This window comes from Myodes glareolus, chromosome 9, assembly GCF_982192425.1.
Source record: "Myodes glareolus chromosome 9, mMyoGla1.1, whole genome shotgun sequence".
Classification (NCBI taxonomy): domain Eukaryota; kingdom Metazoa; phylum Chordata; class Mammalia; order Rodentia; family Cricetidae; genus Myodes; species Myodes glareolus.
The window spans coordinates 94,856,506-94,874,442 of NC_142034.1; the positions used below are offsets into that span (position 1 = coordinate 94,856,506).

The 17,937-nt window shown below is 48.6% G+C and overlaps 1 protein-coding gene across 1 annotated transcript; it reads right to left on the reverse strand.

Annotated features, from left to right (window-relative positions):
• Window positions 1-9,226: 9,226 nt before the first annotated feature.
• Msrb1 (methionine sulfoxide reductase B1) lies at window positions 9,227-17,548 on the reverse strand. The gene is made up of 5 exons (XM_048436226.2): window positions 17,397-17,548; window positions 14,652-14,800; window positions 14,136-14,250; window positions 12,356-12,387; window positions 9,227-9,561 (listed from the first exon to the last, which is right to left on the reverse strand). The coding sequence occupies exons 1-5, from the start codon at window positions 17,449-17,451 to the stop codon at window positions 9,541-9,543; spliced, it is 372 nt and encodes a 123-aa protein (XP_048292183.1). The 5' UTR covers window positions 17,452-17,548; the 3' UTR covers window positions 9,227-9,540.
• Window positions 17,549-17,937: the final 389 nt, after the last annotated feature.

The following is a 17,937-nucleotide window of genomic DNA, read 5'->3' on the forward strand; positions in this document are numbered from 1 at the left end:
GGAGGATGGGGGGTGGGGCGGGGCCGAGATGCCCCTCCCTGTCCCGAGCTCAGGCCACGCCTGGAACTCGCAGACTCCCGCTAACTTCGAGTTCCACTGGAAGCCATTCGGGCCACTGTTAATCTGGTCTCCGGCTCCAAAGTCTTCGCTCTTAGACTACGGGAATGCGGTGGCAGGGAGGGACACAAAGCTGCGACGAGGACTTGGCGAATGAGAGATCCAGGGCGACAGGTGTGAGGTCTCATCCCTGGTTTCCTGAAGCCGGAGCCTCATCGCTGGACTAGTCGGCAGACTCCGGGGGTCCAGGAGTCCGCCTGTGCAGGGAGGATGAAGCCGGACTGGCATCCCGCGCAGAGGGGGGTCCCCAATCCTGAGCTTGTGGCAGGAACGCTCACTTCTTGCCAACAGTCCATCTCGTCATCCACTAGAGTGGGAGCCCTGCTCCGTGGAAAAACCTTATCGAATGGTCTGGTGACCATTTTAGAGTCCAGGTGGCAGATAGAGCTGGCCTCCGCAAGATGTCGGTGATCCCCGAAATTGCAAAGTGGCTCCCACAGAACATTGGAGAGACCTGTACTAGGAGGCAGAGAAGGCAGGCACCTAACTTCGGTCTGTGGAGCTTCCTCTAAGGATGGAGAGGTCCCCGGGACCCCTACATGTGTGGAACTTGCCAGTCGAGGACACTGTTCTCCCCCATCTCCTGTTCCAGGCTCACCAGGTGCTTGCTAGGAAGGCAGAGGGGAAAGGCGACTCAAGGAGGGCGAATAAGCCATCCCAACCTAGGGGAAGGGTAACTTTGCCTAGGGCTTCTTTCTGCCTTGGTTCAACTTTCCTGGCTGCTAGGTTCCAGTCCCTGACCCCACCATAGAACCTCAGCCCCGTTCCCCAGCCTCTGCCCTAGGTTCTGTCACTGGATCTCAAGGCATCTGAAAGTTTCTCATCACTGTGGGCTGTCTCTGAGGGGGCAGAGAACTTCAAATGACCCACAGACATTTAGTTCCCACACCCAGGGCTGCTGGGTCCAAGGAGTCACCCAAATCCAGTACCAGACACCAGGCTACATTTGCTTGTCAGGGCAAGCTGGTGCCAGCAGTCCTGTGGGCGGGTTTTTAGCCCAGCACTGTCTGGGAAGCATGTCAGTACATGCAAGATCCCAGGAAGTTCTTCTTCAGGTCTAGCTGTAAATGGGATTTGTTGCAAACATGCTGGTTCTCCCCAGAGCCCTCCTAGGGAGGTCCCACACTGCATTATCGCACCAACACAGTCCGAACTGTCACCACTTGGGACTCTAAATCCCTACACTCATTCCCAAATGTATTCCCTAGTAACGCTCCATCTTCCCAACACTGGCTAAGTTCCCACCTCCTGCCCTTGGTTCCCTGTTTCCTCTGCAGGGTGCCTTTTCCACAGGGCTGAAGACCTCCCAGGAGACATTGGCCCAACAGCGAGATGAGTTGAGCGTTTGGAAGCTGACCCCCTTTCTCTACTTTCTCTCTGGCTCTCTTGGTGGAAATGGGTACAAATCTGGGAATATCCAGGGTGACACGAATGGCCAAGGTCTCCCAAGCACCTAACGTGGATCCTAGCGTGCAATGAGTACTTAATAAATGCTGATTAGTGAGGAGTTAGGGAAGGCTCTCCGGGGGTGAGGGCCAGGCAAGGAAGTAAATACAATCCAGGCAGAAGAGAGAGCGAGGTGGTGGTTGGTATACAGGCTCCACAGCAGAATACATCTGAAGGAGATCAGAAGTGGCCATGCAAACTCATCCTTTAGAGAAGTAGGGGAGGGGCTTAAGGTCCCTTCCTCTAGCCTTGTGGCCACAGACTCTGGCTACCTCCAAGTTTTCATTCCTTCCTTGTAGAAAGGAAACCAAGATCCTGACTCAGGGTCTTTGGGGAAACAGCTTTATTGAGGTACAAGTCACATACTATCCAAAGCCAGAGGTCACTGACTTCCAGAATTTTCATATGCTGTGCAATCATGACTATCATCAATTTTAAGTTTTATTCTATTTTAACTGCATGAGTGTTTTTGCCTGCATGTTTGTATGCATACTGCATATGCCTGGTGCTTGAGGTCAGTCTGGTTCCCTGGGACTAGAGTTACAAACAGTTCTGAGATACTATGTGGGTGCCAGAAATTAAGCTCAAGTCCTCTGGAAAATCAGTCATTATCTTTTGGGGGAGTTGAGAGGGGTTATTTATTTCACAAGACCAGATTTCTTTGTGTAGCCTTAGAGACCAGACTGGCCTCAAACTCAGAGGTCCACCTGCCTCTGCCTCCAGGGCGCTGGGTTTAAAGGTGTGCGCCACCACCGCCTGGCTGTAGTCAGTGCTCTTAACCACTGATCAACTCTCACTTCTATCCAGTTTTGAACATTTTTATCGCTCTCAAAAGGAACCCTAGACCCGTTAGCAGTCATTCCGTGTTATCTCTCCCCAGATGTGCCTGGTGGCAAGGCACCAAGGCACTTTTGCCTCTCTGGACTTGCGGGCCTATTTCCTAGAAATCGACTCATCGCTGACTGTCAGTTTGTCTCTGTCTTCTCGCAGGCTCTTCCATTGTGCTGCACACTGAGGCTCCATTCCTGCAGTGTCTTTTAGTTCCTTCATGTGGGAACTTCATACAGGAAGCTCCCTGTCTCCCTTCAACCACTGGAGAACCTGTGGATAATGTCCACTTTCTCATTATCACTATTATCGCTACTAGGAACATCCATCTGCAAGGTCTTGGGATTTTGCTTTGGAGGGGAATTTCTAGATCTTAAGGTAACTCCACTTAATACTCTGGGAAGAGCCTCCTATTTATTTTTTCTTTCTTTTTAAAGATTTATCATTTTAATTCCGTGTATGTGTGTGGACCTGTATGTGAATCTATGTGTGTACCAGTGCCCAAGGAGGCCGGAGGCATTGCGTTCCTCTGGAGCTGAAGTTAAAGGCAGTTGTGAGCTCCCTGACATGGGTTCTAGGACCTGGATTAAGGTCCTCTGCAAAGGCAATTATACACTCTTAACTAATGAGCCATTTCTCTAGCTCCAAAGAACCTCATTTTGAAAAACTTTCTTAAGCTGGGGAACAGAGGCACGCCTTTAATCCCAACACTCAAGAGGCAGAGTCAGGTGAATCTCTGAGTTCAAAGTCAGTCTGGTCTACAGAGTGAGATTCAGGACAACCAGGGCTACACAGAGAAACCCTGTCCCCCCAAAAAGAGTGGCGATAATGGGAGGTGGCTCAGTGGCTGAGAGTGCTCACTGCTCTTCCAGAGGACCCAAATTCCGTTCCCAGTGCCCACACTGGGAGGCTCATTACTACTGTAACTCCAGCTCCAGGAGACTCTATGCCCCTCTTGTGGCCTCCATAGGCCCTCACCCACACAAGTAGCCTATACTTTTTTTAAATTGATATTTATTGAGCTCTACATTTTTCTATGCTCCCCTCTTTGCTTATCCTCTCCCCCCCTTCAGCCCTCCCCCCTCCCCCAAGGTCCCCATGCTCCCAATTTTCTCAGGAGATCTTGTCTTTTTCTACTTTATACTTCCCACGTAGATTAGATCTATGTAAGTCTCTCTTAGTGTCCTCATTGTTGTCTAAGTTCTCTGGGATTGTGGTTTGTAGGCTGGCTTTCTTTGCTTTGTGTTTAAAAACTGCCTGTGAATGAGTACATGTGATAATTGTCTTTCTGGGTCTGGGTTACCTCACTCAAAATAATGTTTTCTAGCTCCATCCATTTTCCTGCAAAATTCAAGATGTTATTTTTTTCTGTTGTGCAGTACTCCATTGTGTAAATGTACCACATTTTCCTTATCCATTCTTTGGGCAAGGGGCATTTAGGATGTTTCCAGGTTCTGGCTATGACAAACAAAGCTGCTATGAACATAGTTGAGCACATGTCCTTGTGGCATGATTGAGCATCCTTTGAATATATACCCAAAAGTGGTATTACTGGGTCTTGAGGAAGGTTGTTTCCTAATTTTCTGAGAAATCGCCACACTAACATCCAAAGAGGTTGTACCAGCTTGCATTCCCACCAGCAATGCAGAAGTGTTCCCTTTTCCCCACAACCTCTCCAGCATAAGTTGTCATCAGTGTTTTTGATCTTGGCCATTCTTACAGGTGTACAGGTTGTTTTGATTTGCATTTCTCTGATGACTAAGGATGTTAAACATTTCCTTAAGTGTCTTTCAGCCATTTTAGATTCCTTTGTTGAGAGTTCTCTTTTTGGGTCTGTATTCCATTTCTTTATTGGATTATGTGATTTTTTTGGTGGCCAATTCCTTGAGTTCTTTGTATATTTTGGAGATCAGACCTCTGTCTGATGTGGGGTTAGTGAAGATCTTTTTCCATTCTGTAGGCTGTCGTTTTGTCTTGACTGTATCCTTTGCTTTACAGAAGCTTTTCAGTTTCAGGAGGTCCCGTTTATTAATTGTTTCTCTCAGTGGCTGTGCTGCTGGGGTTATATTTAGAAAGTGGTCTCCTGTGCCAATGTGTTCAAGTGTGCTTCCCACTTTCTCTCCTATAAGGTTCAGTGTGACTGGCTTTATGCTGAGGGTAGCCTGTACTTACACACACACACCACCTAAATATAAATAGATCTTTTCTTTTTTTAATGGAGATAATGGCAGACTCTCCTTCTGGAGCAGTTCTGAGGATTTATTGATAGAAATGAATATTTAAAAGAAATAAAGCGGAATAATTGGGAGTCCAAGGTCATCCGCAGGTACGTAGTGAATCTGAAGTTATCATGGATTACATGAAACCCTGTCTCAAAAAAAAAAAATGCTCAGGGTGTGGCAGAGTTCCTACATAACCCAAGCTGGAGGGAACCCATGGTTCACTGATTTTGTCAAGGCAGGACAGCCAGGCAGATGGTAGGTAGTCTCTGAGACATGGGCCAGCCAGCGTGTGGGTAGTTCTGCTTGGTGTTGAGGATGGAAGGGAGAGGCCTAGGATGCAGGCCCGTGAGCATGCCCCTGGGGAAGAAAGCTGACCAGGGCAGCCATGGACAGATGGAAATGCCAGCCAGCTACCTCTGCCTATGCGCCCATCAGAGACTAATTAGTTCTTTGTGTGTGATTTGTTTTTCAGGGCTTTGCCCATGTTAGCCAAGTGTCCTACCAAAGTTTTGGGGTTTGTTTTGTTTGTTTGTTTGTTTGTTTTTGGGGGGTTGGGGTTTTTTTTTGAGGGTTTTTTTTTTGGGTTTTTTTTTTTGGTTTTTTTTTGGTTTTTTAAGACAGGGTTTCACTGTGACTTTGGAGTCTGTCCTGGAACTAGCTCTTGTAGACCAGGCTGGCCTCGAACTCACAGAGATCCAGCTGCCTCTGCCTCCCAAGTGCTGCAAGTGCTGGGATTAAAGATGTGCACCACCACCGCGGTTTATAGGTGATTTTGACCCCCGTTTATCTGGACTTCACAATCAGTTCCAAAAGGCAGAAATGAGCATCATCAGGACCCCTTTAGCTCCAAACCTAAGCATGATGTACACTAGTCCGTGCTTTCAGTGTGACTGTGTGAGTCTTTCTGTCTGATTTTTCAGCCTCTTTTGCAGTCTGTCCCCTCTTCACAGTGGGTACCCCTAGTCTGGGCCCCCACAGCAGCAGTGGGGACCCCCTAGTCTGGGCCCCCACAGCAGCAGAACAGGCCAGCAGGGCTGCCCCTCTCTGGAAGATGATTAATAACACTGCTCAGTCTCTCCCTCCATGGGGGACTGCTGGGGGCATTAAACACATGTGAGAGCCCCAAGACCTCCTCCCTTCAAACCACACCCTTCACCCCCAGACCCATCCTGCAGCCTGCAGAGCCCAAGCCTGAAAGGGAATGATGGGGAGGGGCTGTGACCAGAGGGTGGGCCCAGATGTCCTTGATTTGTGTGGGGTTTTTCCACTTTGGAGGCCGGATATGGCTCCATCCCAGGGAGGAGCCCTTAAGAGAGACCCACCCCATTCACCCAGCCCTAGAGAGTTCTCTTTAGTTCACCCTGGTGGGAAAGGAGGCCAGGCAAGAGCCCACTCTGGAGACAGTGAGAGACAATGCTGACAATGTAAGGGATCTAGGAGCTTTCTCTGCCCCTTTCCCATAGGTGACCTTGACAGAGATTCAGCCCCCTGAACCTTCCTTTCCTACTTTATTAAAAGAGAACCCTAGCCTGCTATGGTGGTGCAGGCCTTTAATCCCAACACACAAGAAACAGAGGCAGGTGGATCTCTTTGAGTTCGAGGCCAGCCTGGTCAGCAGAGTGAGTTCCAGGACAGTCAAGGCTACACAGAGAAACCCTGTCTCAAAAAACAAAAAAAACAAGATCCCAGCCCCCACTTGGCTTTCAGTCATCAGAGGACGGAAGTCGGCAGCAGTGAAAAGCACTTGCTTTTGCTCTGGTCAGCTACGTACCTCAGTTTCTTTATTTTTCTTCAGACAGGGCCTCCCTTCTGGTTCCCAGAATCTATAACTAGGAACTATAATTGCTTCTTGCGGTGTGGCCCAAATCATCTTGGTTTTGTTGTTGTTGCTTATTTGTTTGTCTTTCAGACAAGGTCTCACTGTGTAGCCCTGACTGGTCTGGAATGCCCTTTTGTAGATCCGCCTGCCTCTGCTTCCCAAGTGCTGGCGTTAAAGGCGTGCGCCACCACATCCAGCCCAATCCAACTTTAAACAGTGTAGTGCTTCCAAGTTTTCAGTGCCAACTCAGAGCAGTGAGACTGGTGATCTTTAGATAATTAGGTTAGGGTTAGGGTGGGTGGATGAGAGCCAGAAGGGGATTCTCCTTGCCTACTCCACTCTTCCAGTGTCATAGCCCCGCCCATGTTGCCATGGATACCCTTCAGCACCATGGGAGGGCTGAGCACATCTAAAGGATTTCAAAGCTGGCTACTCTGTGACCCAGTCTATCCACCTATCCCCAGTGATGACCCCAAGGACTAGAAGGTGAACAACAGAAGCAAGAGACCTGGATCCATGCTCTGAGGATGACACGCTGTTACCAATTCACTGACTTGGGTCCTTTGGCTCTAGGGGTAGAAATGGACAGAAATTGAGAGAAATCAAGAAGCGGCAGAGCGCTATAGTCCTCCGAATTTGACAGCAGGGAGCTGTGTGGACTAGTGGCGCCCTCTAGTGTTAGCTCTTGCTTACTTGCAGCTTCTGGTTAGGCATTCCAGTCCCGGACTCCTCCACCTTTGACAAAGGCCGGTTTTCCAGCTCCTAGGCCTGGGGTGTCTGAAATCCCTGGCCTAAGGCTTGTCAGCTTTCTGGAACTCCTCCTCCGGTTTCTCTTGTCCACCTCCTTACAGTCTTCTCTCCTTCAGCCAAAGGTTCACTACTCTTCCCAGGGCCTCCCCAGCAGCCGTGCGGCTGACTGCTGCCGCCCATGCTGCCCTTTGAGAGGCAGCTACTGCTAGACCCTTCCCTCCTGTTTCTCGTGTTTTAGCTGAAGTTAGAGTTGTCAAGCAGCCTCAGCCCCTCTGCTTCTGCAGCTCAGGCTGCCACACCTCTGCCTTTGCCCCAGTATTCCTGCCACTTTCTCTTCGCTTTCAGCTCAGCCTGCACTGCTCACAGTGAGCAAGATAAGACACCAAGAGAAGCCTCTTATTGGGCCTCATGTAGTAACACTAAGGCAAATAGCACAAGACTGAACCTTCCAGCCAATTCATTGAGTGAGTGGAACACCCTGCTTATATAGAGCAAGAAAGTGTACCAATCACAGCACACCTCCCATGCAAATGACAGCTTGTTCTTGCACCAGTCACAGCCTGCTTCTCTTTTCTTTTAACATTTTTGTGTTTATTTTTATTACATGTGTTTGAGTGTATTTCGCCATGTTCTTGTCTTGTGCCCATGTAAGTCAGAAGAGGGCACTAGATCCCCTGGACACCGTGTGGATGATGGAAACCAAACCCAGGTCTCCTGCAAGAGCCACAAGTGCTCTCAGGCACTGAGTCATCACTCAAGTCCCCCCTCCACCCACGTCCTGTTGCTTAGCACCCATCACTGCAGTCCTCTGCATCCCTCTGCCAGGCCACCAAAAGAAGCTCTCCTTCTTTGATCTGGGCAGTAACAATTGCAGGATCATCTAGAATCCAGAGGTTGATAACAGCAAAATGCCTGGTGTAAATGCTGCGAACACCCTTAACTGAAGCCGAGCCTTCAGGAGCCTAGAGCAATCAACGTTGATCATCCTGGAGTTTGCTCTAGACAGCCACAGAATGTTCGAGACAGCCAGTGCTGGTGCAAGGATAGTAGTCTAACTGGCTGTTTGTCTGACATTCCTTTTGCTCAAGGCAGCCAGGGTAGCTAGGGAGAGCCCCATAGCTGCCAATTAGGGAGTCAATTAGGGAAATTATAGGAACACGAACATCAGAAGATGTACTAAGGCCAAGGACTCATGGTTAACACTAATAGTAGTTTTCCAGAGTTTAACAGTGCCGAAATCTGCCCAGTGCCCCAGGCGAGGGGCACCTGTGCATGTAGTCAGTTTGCTGGAGGCTGAAGAGGGAGGCAGAGGTCCTGCACCAGGGTACACTTACCTCTCCCTCAATATAGAAAGCCCAGAGCACGAACCTCCCCCAATATCAAAACTGGGACCATTGAGGCCATTCAGAATGCCAAGTCCCAGCTGATCAGCAGATAGCATCATCAGAGAAGGCACCACCTCCTGGGGCATCTCAACAGTGGGCCAGACAGGCACACAGTCAGTCTTAGTAATGGGAAGCCCCAAGCCCAGAGTATCGCCACACAAAAGCTTCAAACTCCTGCAGCCCTGGACCCTGACAGACTCCTCCAAGCTTCAAGACCATCAACCCTCACCTACACTGCCTTCCCACAGACTGAGGTATCTTCCTCCTGGCTCAGAGACAGGCAAGGGAGGTCCACCTGTTCCTGAGACTCTGGGCAGGTGCTGGCCATATGTTTATGGGACCCTTTCCCTCCTGCTGGATTGCCTCGCCCAAGCCTTTATAGGAGGGTTTGTGCTTACCCTTATTGCATCTTGTCATGCTAGCTTAGCTTGATATCACTAGGAGGCCTGCTCATTTCTGAAGGGAAATGCAGGGGCAGTGGATCTGAAGGAGAGGGGAGGTGGTCGTGATGGGCACCTGGGAGAGGAGGGAGTGGAGGCTGCAGTTGGAATGTACTGTATGAGAGAATAAAGAAGCACCCTGTTTAAATCAAGTCACGTGTGGTGGCACATTTAATCCTAGTTCAACCCCCAGCACTGCAATAAATAAGGAAATGTAGCAACAGCCCAAGCTTCATGTTTATTGATTTCCAATGGATTACTCCAGAAAGGATTCAAGATGGGGTGAGTTTCAGCACCACCCATGCTCCCAGACGTCAAGAGCTCCCAAGCACATACAGTAAGGTACAGTGGCTTTATCTTGGGAAGGGACACCCCTGCGGGTATGAACTGGAGGGAGCGATGAGATCAGCCTCGGCCTACTCCCCTCCCTGAAGGTCACAGGTCATCACGACCCTGGCTGACTTAGGAGGATTTAACCAGAGCAGATCATTCGGTGACCAAGGTTGGAGTGGGTGGCCAGGGAAGCCCCAATGTTATTCCATCTGCTGCGTAGCCTGGAGGAGACAGGAACAAGCTTTAGTGAAGGCCACACCCAGAACTGAGCCCCATAGGGGTGACTGTGGACAGCCAAGGAGGTGGTAGCAGGATGAGAGCAAGAAAGGGCTTGGGCACTGATGTTGGATGGTCTTCTGTATATGCACGTTGCTTTTATTGGTTGATGAATAAAGCTATTTTGGCCAATGACTTAGCAGAACAAAGTCAGGCAGGAAATCTGAACAGAGATATATAGAGAAAGTAGGCGGAGTCAGAGAGACACCATGTAGCTGCCAAAGGAGCCAGTCACCAGAACTTTACCCAGTAAGCCACAGCCTAGTGGCGATACACAGAATAACAGAAATGGGTTATTTTAAGATATAAGAGCTAGCCAATAAGAAGCCTGAGCTAATAGGCCAAACAGTGTTATAATTAATATAGTTTCTGTGTGATTATTTGGGTCTAGGTGGCCAGGAAACAAAAGAGCAGTGTCCAAACGGAGTGCCAACATGGACAACTACAACCACATAAAGCCTGAGAGCTTCAGAAGGGATTCTAGACACAAAAGAACAGAGGTAAGCACAGCTTCTTGGTAGCAGCATTTTCTCAGGTGGGCTCTGTTTGCTGGTGGCAAGCAGAGAACAGCTCCTTTAAGAGGTTTCCTGACTCAGCATTAGCAGCAAAAACTTCTTTAGGAATGGGCTTTCTGGTTTGTACCTCTGGCTCTTTCGGGAGGTCCTACACATAAATGGGGTCTGTGAGCAGCATGATACTAGTCGCTTAATAGTGACAGAGACCTGCTGTGTCCCTGGAGCTGGGGTAGTGAGCATGGCTCACAGAGGTGGTGTACATGCCTCTGCCTTGTTGGACTGAGCAGGACCAATAGGCAAGGCCACTGAATTGGCCCTAGCCATGCCCACTTAGCATTTAAAAACAAAAAAGAAGGCACCTCTGGTCAGAAAATGATTACAGATAAGCATAAAGACAGATTCAGACAAAAATAAACCTCTGAATGCGTCACAGTGTTAGATAAATGTACATGGGCTTGGGAGAGAGAAGAAAAAGAGTACAGACAATTATAAAAAGAAATAGTTTTAAAAATATAACAAAGTCTTTAAAGAGACAGTAAAAGTAATATAAAAAAATGCAGACAGTCACAGATTAAAGGAGTAAAGAGCCAGGCAGTGGTGGTGCATGCCTTTAATCCCAGAACTCAGAAGGCAGAGGCAAGCGGATTTCTGTGAGTTTGACGCCAGCCTGGTCTACAAGAGCTAGTTCCAGGACAGGCTCCAAAGCTACAGAGAAACCCTGTATCAAAAAACAAAAACAAAAAATTGAATACGTTGTATTGTATGGACTTTGGTCTGTTAATACAAATTTAAGGTTGATTTTGTTACACTGTATATGTATATATATTTTTTAGTCTTATTTAAGGTATTATGTTTGTGCAGTTCATTTAAAAATTAATGTAAAATTAAAATTATGGATTAATAGATAGTCATTTGCTGGGCGGTGGTGGTGCACGCCTTTAATCCTAGCACTTGGGAGGCAGAGGCAGGCAGAGCTCTGTGAGTTCAAGGCCAGCCTGGTCTACAAGAGCTAGTTCCAGGATAGGCACCAAAGCTACAGAGAAACCTTGTCTCAAAAAAAAAAAAAAAAAAGAACTCAGAATTTTCTTGACTTTTCTTCAGGGTTCCTGTTTCACAGAAGAAACTGCCAGACATTCTGCAGGATACAGAAGAAAGTGACTGAAAAACTGCCAAGATAGGTGAAACAAACTTTCAAATTTCCTGCTTCATGGAACAGTCTGCCAAATACTATGGGCCTATAGGCTGGATGCCCCAACATTATAGAAGAACTTTGGGTGATTGTCCAGGCAGCAAGATATCTCAATCAATTCTAGAACTTTGGAAGTTGCTTACAATGAACTTCCTGTTTACTTAAGTAATATTATATCCTTCTGGAGTCTTTGAGGAGTTGAAAACAGATAGTTATAGTTTTTCTTAGTTATGATAAAAGATAAATTAGATATGAAACTTTAGACTCACAAAGATAAAATAGATGATAGAATATTTAATTTTGCCAGATACAAATAGACTAAATATTTTAACTGTAATTCTTGCTTGATACCTGTTTTGTTATGTACAATTTTACCATGTTAAAGTTAAAACCTTCCCTTTTATTTAGACAGAAAGGGGGAGATGATGTTGGATGTCCTTCTGTATATGTGTTGCTTTTATTGGTTGATGAATAAAAATGTTCCAGCCAATGACTTAGCAGAGCAAAGTCAGGCAGGAAATCTGAACAGAGATATATAGAGAAAGTAGACGGAGTCAGAGAGATGCCATGAGGCTGTCGAAGAAGACAGTCACCAAAACCTTACCTGGTAAGCCACAGCCTCATGGCAATACACAGAATAATAGAAATGGGTTATTTTAAGATATAGAGCTAGCCAATAAGAAGCCTGAGCTAATAGGTCAAACAGTGTTGTAATTAATATAGTTTCTGTGTGATTATTCGGGTCTGGGTGGCAGGAAAACAAAAGAGCAGTCTCTGCCTACAGGGTACAATGTCATCCAAAGATGAACTAAACCCAGAGTCTCTTACAGACTCAAAACAGCTAATGGCTTAATACCATCCCCAGGACCAAACGTGCTCCATCTAAGGTGATTTCACTCAGAGCAAAGGCACTGGGAGCCTTCCTGATGCTTCAACCACCTCCTCCCAACCTCCCAGTCTGAATGTCCAGGGTTCCAACACTAAACTGGGGCTGCTTGACAGTGGGCATGCCCGTCTGGAAGGACAGCTGCTCACCTTGTGCTCCTGGGGAGCAGGAGTTTCTCCGCCTGGAAAAGAGAGGAGAGAAAACACATCCTTGTTAAGTTGTGCTTCATCTGGGTAGGATGGTTCCTAGCTGCAAGCCCAGCATTCCAGAGATAGGAGGTTCAGGAAGCATGGTCAGGAAGGGCTGTATGGTAAATTCCAGGCCACTATGGGCCACAGTGGACACCTATCTCAAAATACTATAACCTATTAGGAGACTGAGGCAGTAGATCTATGTGAGCTCAAGGACTGCCAGGGCTATATAGCAAGACCCTGTGTTTGTTTGTTTGTTTGTTTTCTCTGTGAAACAGTCCTGACTGTCCTGGAACTAGCTCTGTAGACCAGGCTAACCTAGAACTCACAGAGATCTGCCTGCCTCTGCCTCCCAAGTGCTGGGATTAAATGTGTGTGCTGCCACCGCCCAGCACAAAATCCTGTCTTGTAAAACAAAAACCTAAAGCCAGGGATAGACAGCTCAGTGGGTAAAGGCACCTGCTATCCACACCTAAGAACCTGAACTTGACACCCAGGTGAAGGTCGAAGGCTGAGAACCAATTCCCATATCTATCCTCTGACGGCTATGCGTGCACTGGCATGTACATACCCACAAGTACACTAAGTAAATAAACTAAAATGTATCTGTGGCAGGGAGCTGGAGAGATGGGCTGCTCATCCAGAGGACCCAGGATCCATCCCCAGCACCCACATGGCGGCTAACACCATCCCAGGATCCAATGCCTTCTTCTGGCTCCTCCGGCACTGCACACACACGGTACATAGAAATACATGCAGGCAAAATACCCATATACATAATATAAAAGTAAAAAAAGAGCACATGCCTTCCCAGTACTTGGGAGGCAGAAGCAGGTGGCGCTGATCTCTGAGTTCAAGGCCAGCCTGCTCCACAGAGCAAGTTCCTGGATTAAACACACACACACACAAATAAGTAAGTGGAGGAAAATGTAGTTTTTCTGAAAAGTACTAAGATCAAACATGAGTCAGCAGACTCCAAGCCAGTTGGAAGGCCCAGGGAGCCAGTTCAAAGGAGTGTGCACATTGTTCATTTCCTGAGATCTACAGAACATACAGTCTCTTCTTCCTTCACCAGACACAGAGAACAAAGAAGCACAACAGGACACAAATATCACCATAGCTCAATGCGCCCCAGGCCTTCCAGACTGCTCACTAACCCCACTGTGAAAAATGTCAGCTGCCCCAGGCCTTCCAGACTGCTCACTAATCCCACTGTGAAGAATGTCAGCTGTTATTCGATAGCTCTATTTTGCAGATCAAGAAACTGGATAAAGGGTCTGGCCTTTGACCACTACTAAAAAGGTTGATAAAGAAGCAGTTTTATTGAGTTGTTACTATGTGCTTGGCCCTAGGGGTACCATATCACATTCAGTTGTCCCAGCAGTCTGGGGATAGAAAACATGCTACCATGGCCACTATGCAGAAGAATGACAGGCACTCAGGTTCAGAAGCAAGCCTTTGGTCACATGGCCCACCCAGGTCCTCAGCCTTCACCCACCCCTACAATCAACCGAAGATTCCAGGCACAGGAAAGGCCAGGCCTACAGAGAGATCCTCACGCCACGCTCTCCCTGAGATGGACCCATATGAGACACCGTAGATGTTAGCCTCCTAGTCCTGACCTTCTGCCAGTTTTTGAGGTGCCATTGGTGGGTGAATTTTGCAACCTCCACCGCGTACCTCCCTGATACATTTTCCTCAGTGACAACAGGATGTCCCCGCTGCTAAAGGTGCTCACCTTTAGGAATGAACTTCAACGAGCTGCTAAATATTCAGAATCGGGACTGTCCTCGCTTGGGGCCATCATTCAGGAACTCGTGGCCCAACCCATTGCCACACTTACCACAGGACACCTGGGAAAACCCAAACACAGTTAGTCGCCTGCCTGCTGCAGATAGATAATGCTTCCACCATCTGCCCATTTCCCAAGCTAACTATAGCTCTGAGGGGTGGGGCCTGTGCAAGGAAGCAAGGAAGCTATCCTAATGCTCGCACTCCCTCAGATTACAAGCACTCTCGAAATCCACGTGTGGCAACTTTAGTCCCAGCTCAGGAGGCAGGGGCAGATGGATCGCTGAGTTTGAGGCCAGCCTGCTCTAGAGAGCAGGACAGCCAGGGCTACACAGAGAAACCCATGTCTCAAACAACAAAAAATCTTAGACCTGGAATAGCCTCATGAGGGAGCAAAGGAAGAAAAGTGTAACTGGTTCCAAGACCCTCCCTGGCTGGCACTCACCAGGACTATCACACCCACCTTTAAAGCTTCGGGTCGGTTCTTCTCAGGGCGCTTGGTTACACTGTCTGCATAGACGGTTTCAGTGAACGCTGGCCATGGGGAAGAGTGTGCATACTTGGAGCGACTGGAGAAGAGCTCATAGCCACACTTGGCGCACACATAGACGCCTGCAGCAGAGGAAGGGCAAGCGCAGAGTCACCCGTCAGCTCCATCTGTCTGTACAGTTTCCCAGGAAACGACCACACTAGCACGGTCCCATCGTGGTGGTAGAACACACCATCCCCGTGTACCCCTGCTCATGCCCATTGATTGGCTCTGGGAGACCCAGCGAGGCCTGGCTGAGTCACAGGAGATGAGGAATCACTCTCTGGGCTCATTTCTGCTATTCTCAGTGGCCCTGTGCTGAAATCTTTAACCTTTTAATTTAATTATTTAGTTTTGGATGTTTTAAAAGACTTTATTTTTATGCATATGGCTGTTTTGCCTGCATGTACGTCGATGTATGTTTTGCCTGCATGTACCACATGTGTGCAGTGCCCACAGACACTGGAAGAGACCAGAATAAAGGGTCAGATTCCCTGAGACTGGAGTGAACCATCATGTGGGAATAAAACCGAGACCCTTACCACTGAGCCGTTTGCAGCCTCCTTGGGGGTTTGTTTTGTTTGTTCTGAGACAACATCTTGTGACGTCAGTTTCTGTTAACTTGAACAACAAACTGGAGTTGCCCAGGAAGAGGACTCCAGACGAGGCCTTACCTGATCAAACTGGTCTGTGGGCTGTCTATGGGGGCATTTCCTTGATGAATGATGGCTGTGGGAGGGCCCAGCTCACTGTGTGTCTAGACTATCTATAGAAGAAAGGTAGCTGAGCCAGGTGTGGTGGTGCACACTTTTAACCCCAGTACTGGAGAGGCAGAGGCAGGAAGATCTCTGAGTTCAAGGCAAGTTTCAGGACAACCAAGGCCACACGGAGAAACCCTGTCTCGGAAAACTAAAAAAAAAGAAAGAAAAGAAAAGAAAAGAAAAAAGAAAAAAAAGAAAGAAAAGGAAGGAAGGAAGCTGAGCAAGCTAGGGCAGCAAACCAGGAAGAAGCAGCACTTCTCTATGGTCTCTGCTAAGTTCCTGCCTCCACGTTCCTCACTTGGCTTCCCTCAATGATGGACAGTGACTTGCAAACTGAAATAAACTCTTTCCTCCCCGGACAGGTTTTGGCCAGTGAGCTATCACAACAGAGACACAAACTAGGTCACGTCTCACACTGTAGCCCAGGCTAGCCTGAAACTCTGTAATCCAGGCTGGCCTCATATCTAAGGCAATGCCCTGGGTGGTAATGGTGAACTCCTTTAATCTCAGCACTCAGGAGGCAGAGACACGTGGATGTCTGTGAGTTTGAGGCCTACAGAGTGAGTTCCAGGACAGGTTCCAAAGCTACAGAGAAACCCTGTCTCGAGAAACTAAAAAATAAATAAATAAATAAATAAATAAAGGCAATGCTTCTGCCTGAGCTTCCTATACCCTGGGATTACAGATGTGAACCATACTTGGCTAACATATCCATTTATGGGCAAGAAGGTGGAAAGCTGATGTTGTGGACACACAATAAGGTATGTGGTCAAGAGAGAACCCTAAATACCTGATGATAGCCTTCTTTTACCCCTGGACAAGATCCACACAGCGGGGCCCCAAACACTGCCAATGTAACCATTTGGTCTCCTCTCTCCTCCAGTGGGCACCTCTGCTATTCAACAAAGTTTTAAACTGGATACCCAGCCATGGGCCTGCTCTCTGAGCAGGAATAGACTGGCCTTAGGGAACAGTCTTCCAAGCCAAACAGGGAACCCCAGAAAAACAACTGCTCAGAAGAAAGGTTTCAACCTGTCCCCAAAAGATCACCTGAGTGGAAGGAGTTTTTAAGGTTACAAAACTGAATTGCATAACTACTTGAAAGACTAAAAAAATGGGAAGTTGCAGGGTACTGAATCACCCACCACCCACCCTGAGAGGTGTGAACTGTGGACGCAAAACATAGTGGAGTATTCAGCTTGCCAAGGCAGCCTGGGAGCATCTGGAGTGCTGCCGCCAAGACGGACTCAAGGGAGTGACCCTGTATTACAGCTGGCTTATACAGATGCCCAGTATAATAATATACAGATGTCACAGCTCAGCCCTCAAGAGAGCAGACATCCAACAAATCCCGCCCCAGGAATGCCAATGCCATAGTTTTACCAAATTAGTCCCGCAACAGCAGAACCCGGTAAGCAGGGGACTCGCCAGTCTCTCCCAGCCTGGGGCTACTGCGCCCAGGCTGAACGGGTTACACTTCACTGACAGCTAACAGAGAGGACAGGGAGACACCCGGGTCGGCACATTCAGGACTGAATGGAAAGTGCCGAACGAGTCCGGGAAGGAACACACAATCAGGACAAACTCCAACGCGGACCTTGGACTACATACCCACGTCGTTCCGTTCCCAAGTCCCGACCACTCTGAAACCATACGGATAGTACCACCCCAAAGCACTCGGCCCGGAGGATCCCCAGTGAGATCTACACTGATGTTCAAGGCCTGCCCCCAGGAAAACAGATAACACTGGAATGCCCCCTCTCCTCTCAATCCTCCTGCTCCAGCCCTCGCCAGCCCCTTCTCCTAGTTGTTCTTTCCCAAGCTCGCTTCTCCTCAGCAGCCACGGTCGCCCCATCCTGGCTCGGGGACTCCACCACCATCCAGAAGGCGATGCCTGCTTTAATGCCACAGGCTGTACCTGGCTCGAAGTGATTCTGAAAAACCTCGCCCCCGAAGAAGCTGCAGAACGACATGGCCGCAATGGGACAAGCCAAAGCACTCCTCCAGGACACGAAATCCCTCGGCTCTAGACGCAAGCCCGCCCCCTTCCTAATGACCAATCACGTAGTGGTTTGCTCTAAGTCCCGCCCCTAGATAAGAATCACTCCAGGATTTCCCACTACCCGCCTCCTAGAAGCCCCACCCTCGACCTGTCTGTCTTTCCTCCGGTAGGTCCTAAACCCCACCCGTCCAACCAATCCCTCCCAGGAACCAGGTTCCCACTTCCGCCTCCAGGAGGCCCCGCCCGGAGAGACTCTTCCGTGGAGCCCCTCTCCTTCAGCGGAAGCCGGGGCTCAGGCAGAGCTCCAGTACAACTGCTAGACCTCAGGACCCCAGTGGTCATGGCTCGGGACTGGAGCATGCCTAGTCCGCCGTAATCTGGCCGTAAACCTTGCGCCTTGAGACGTCGGCCCGCCTTTTGGCGCCACCACCACCACCACCACCCTGCAACCCTCTGA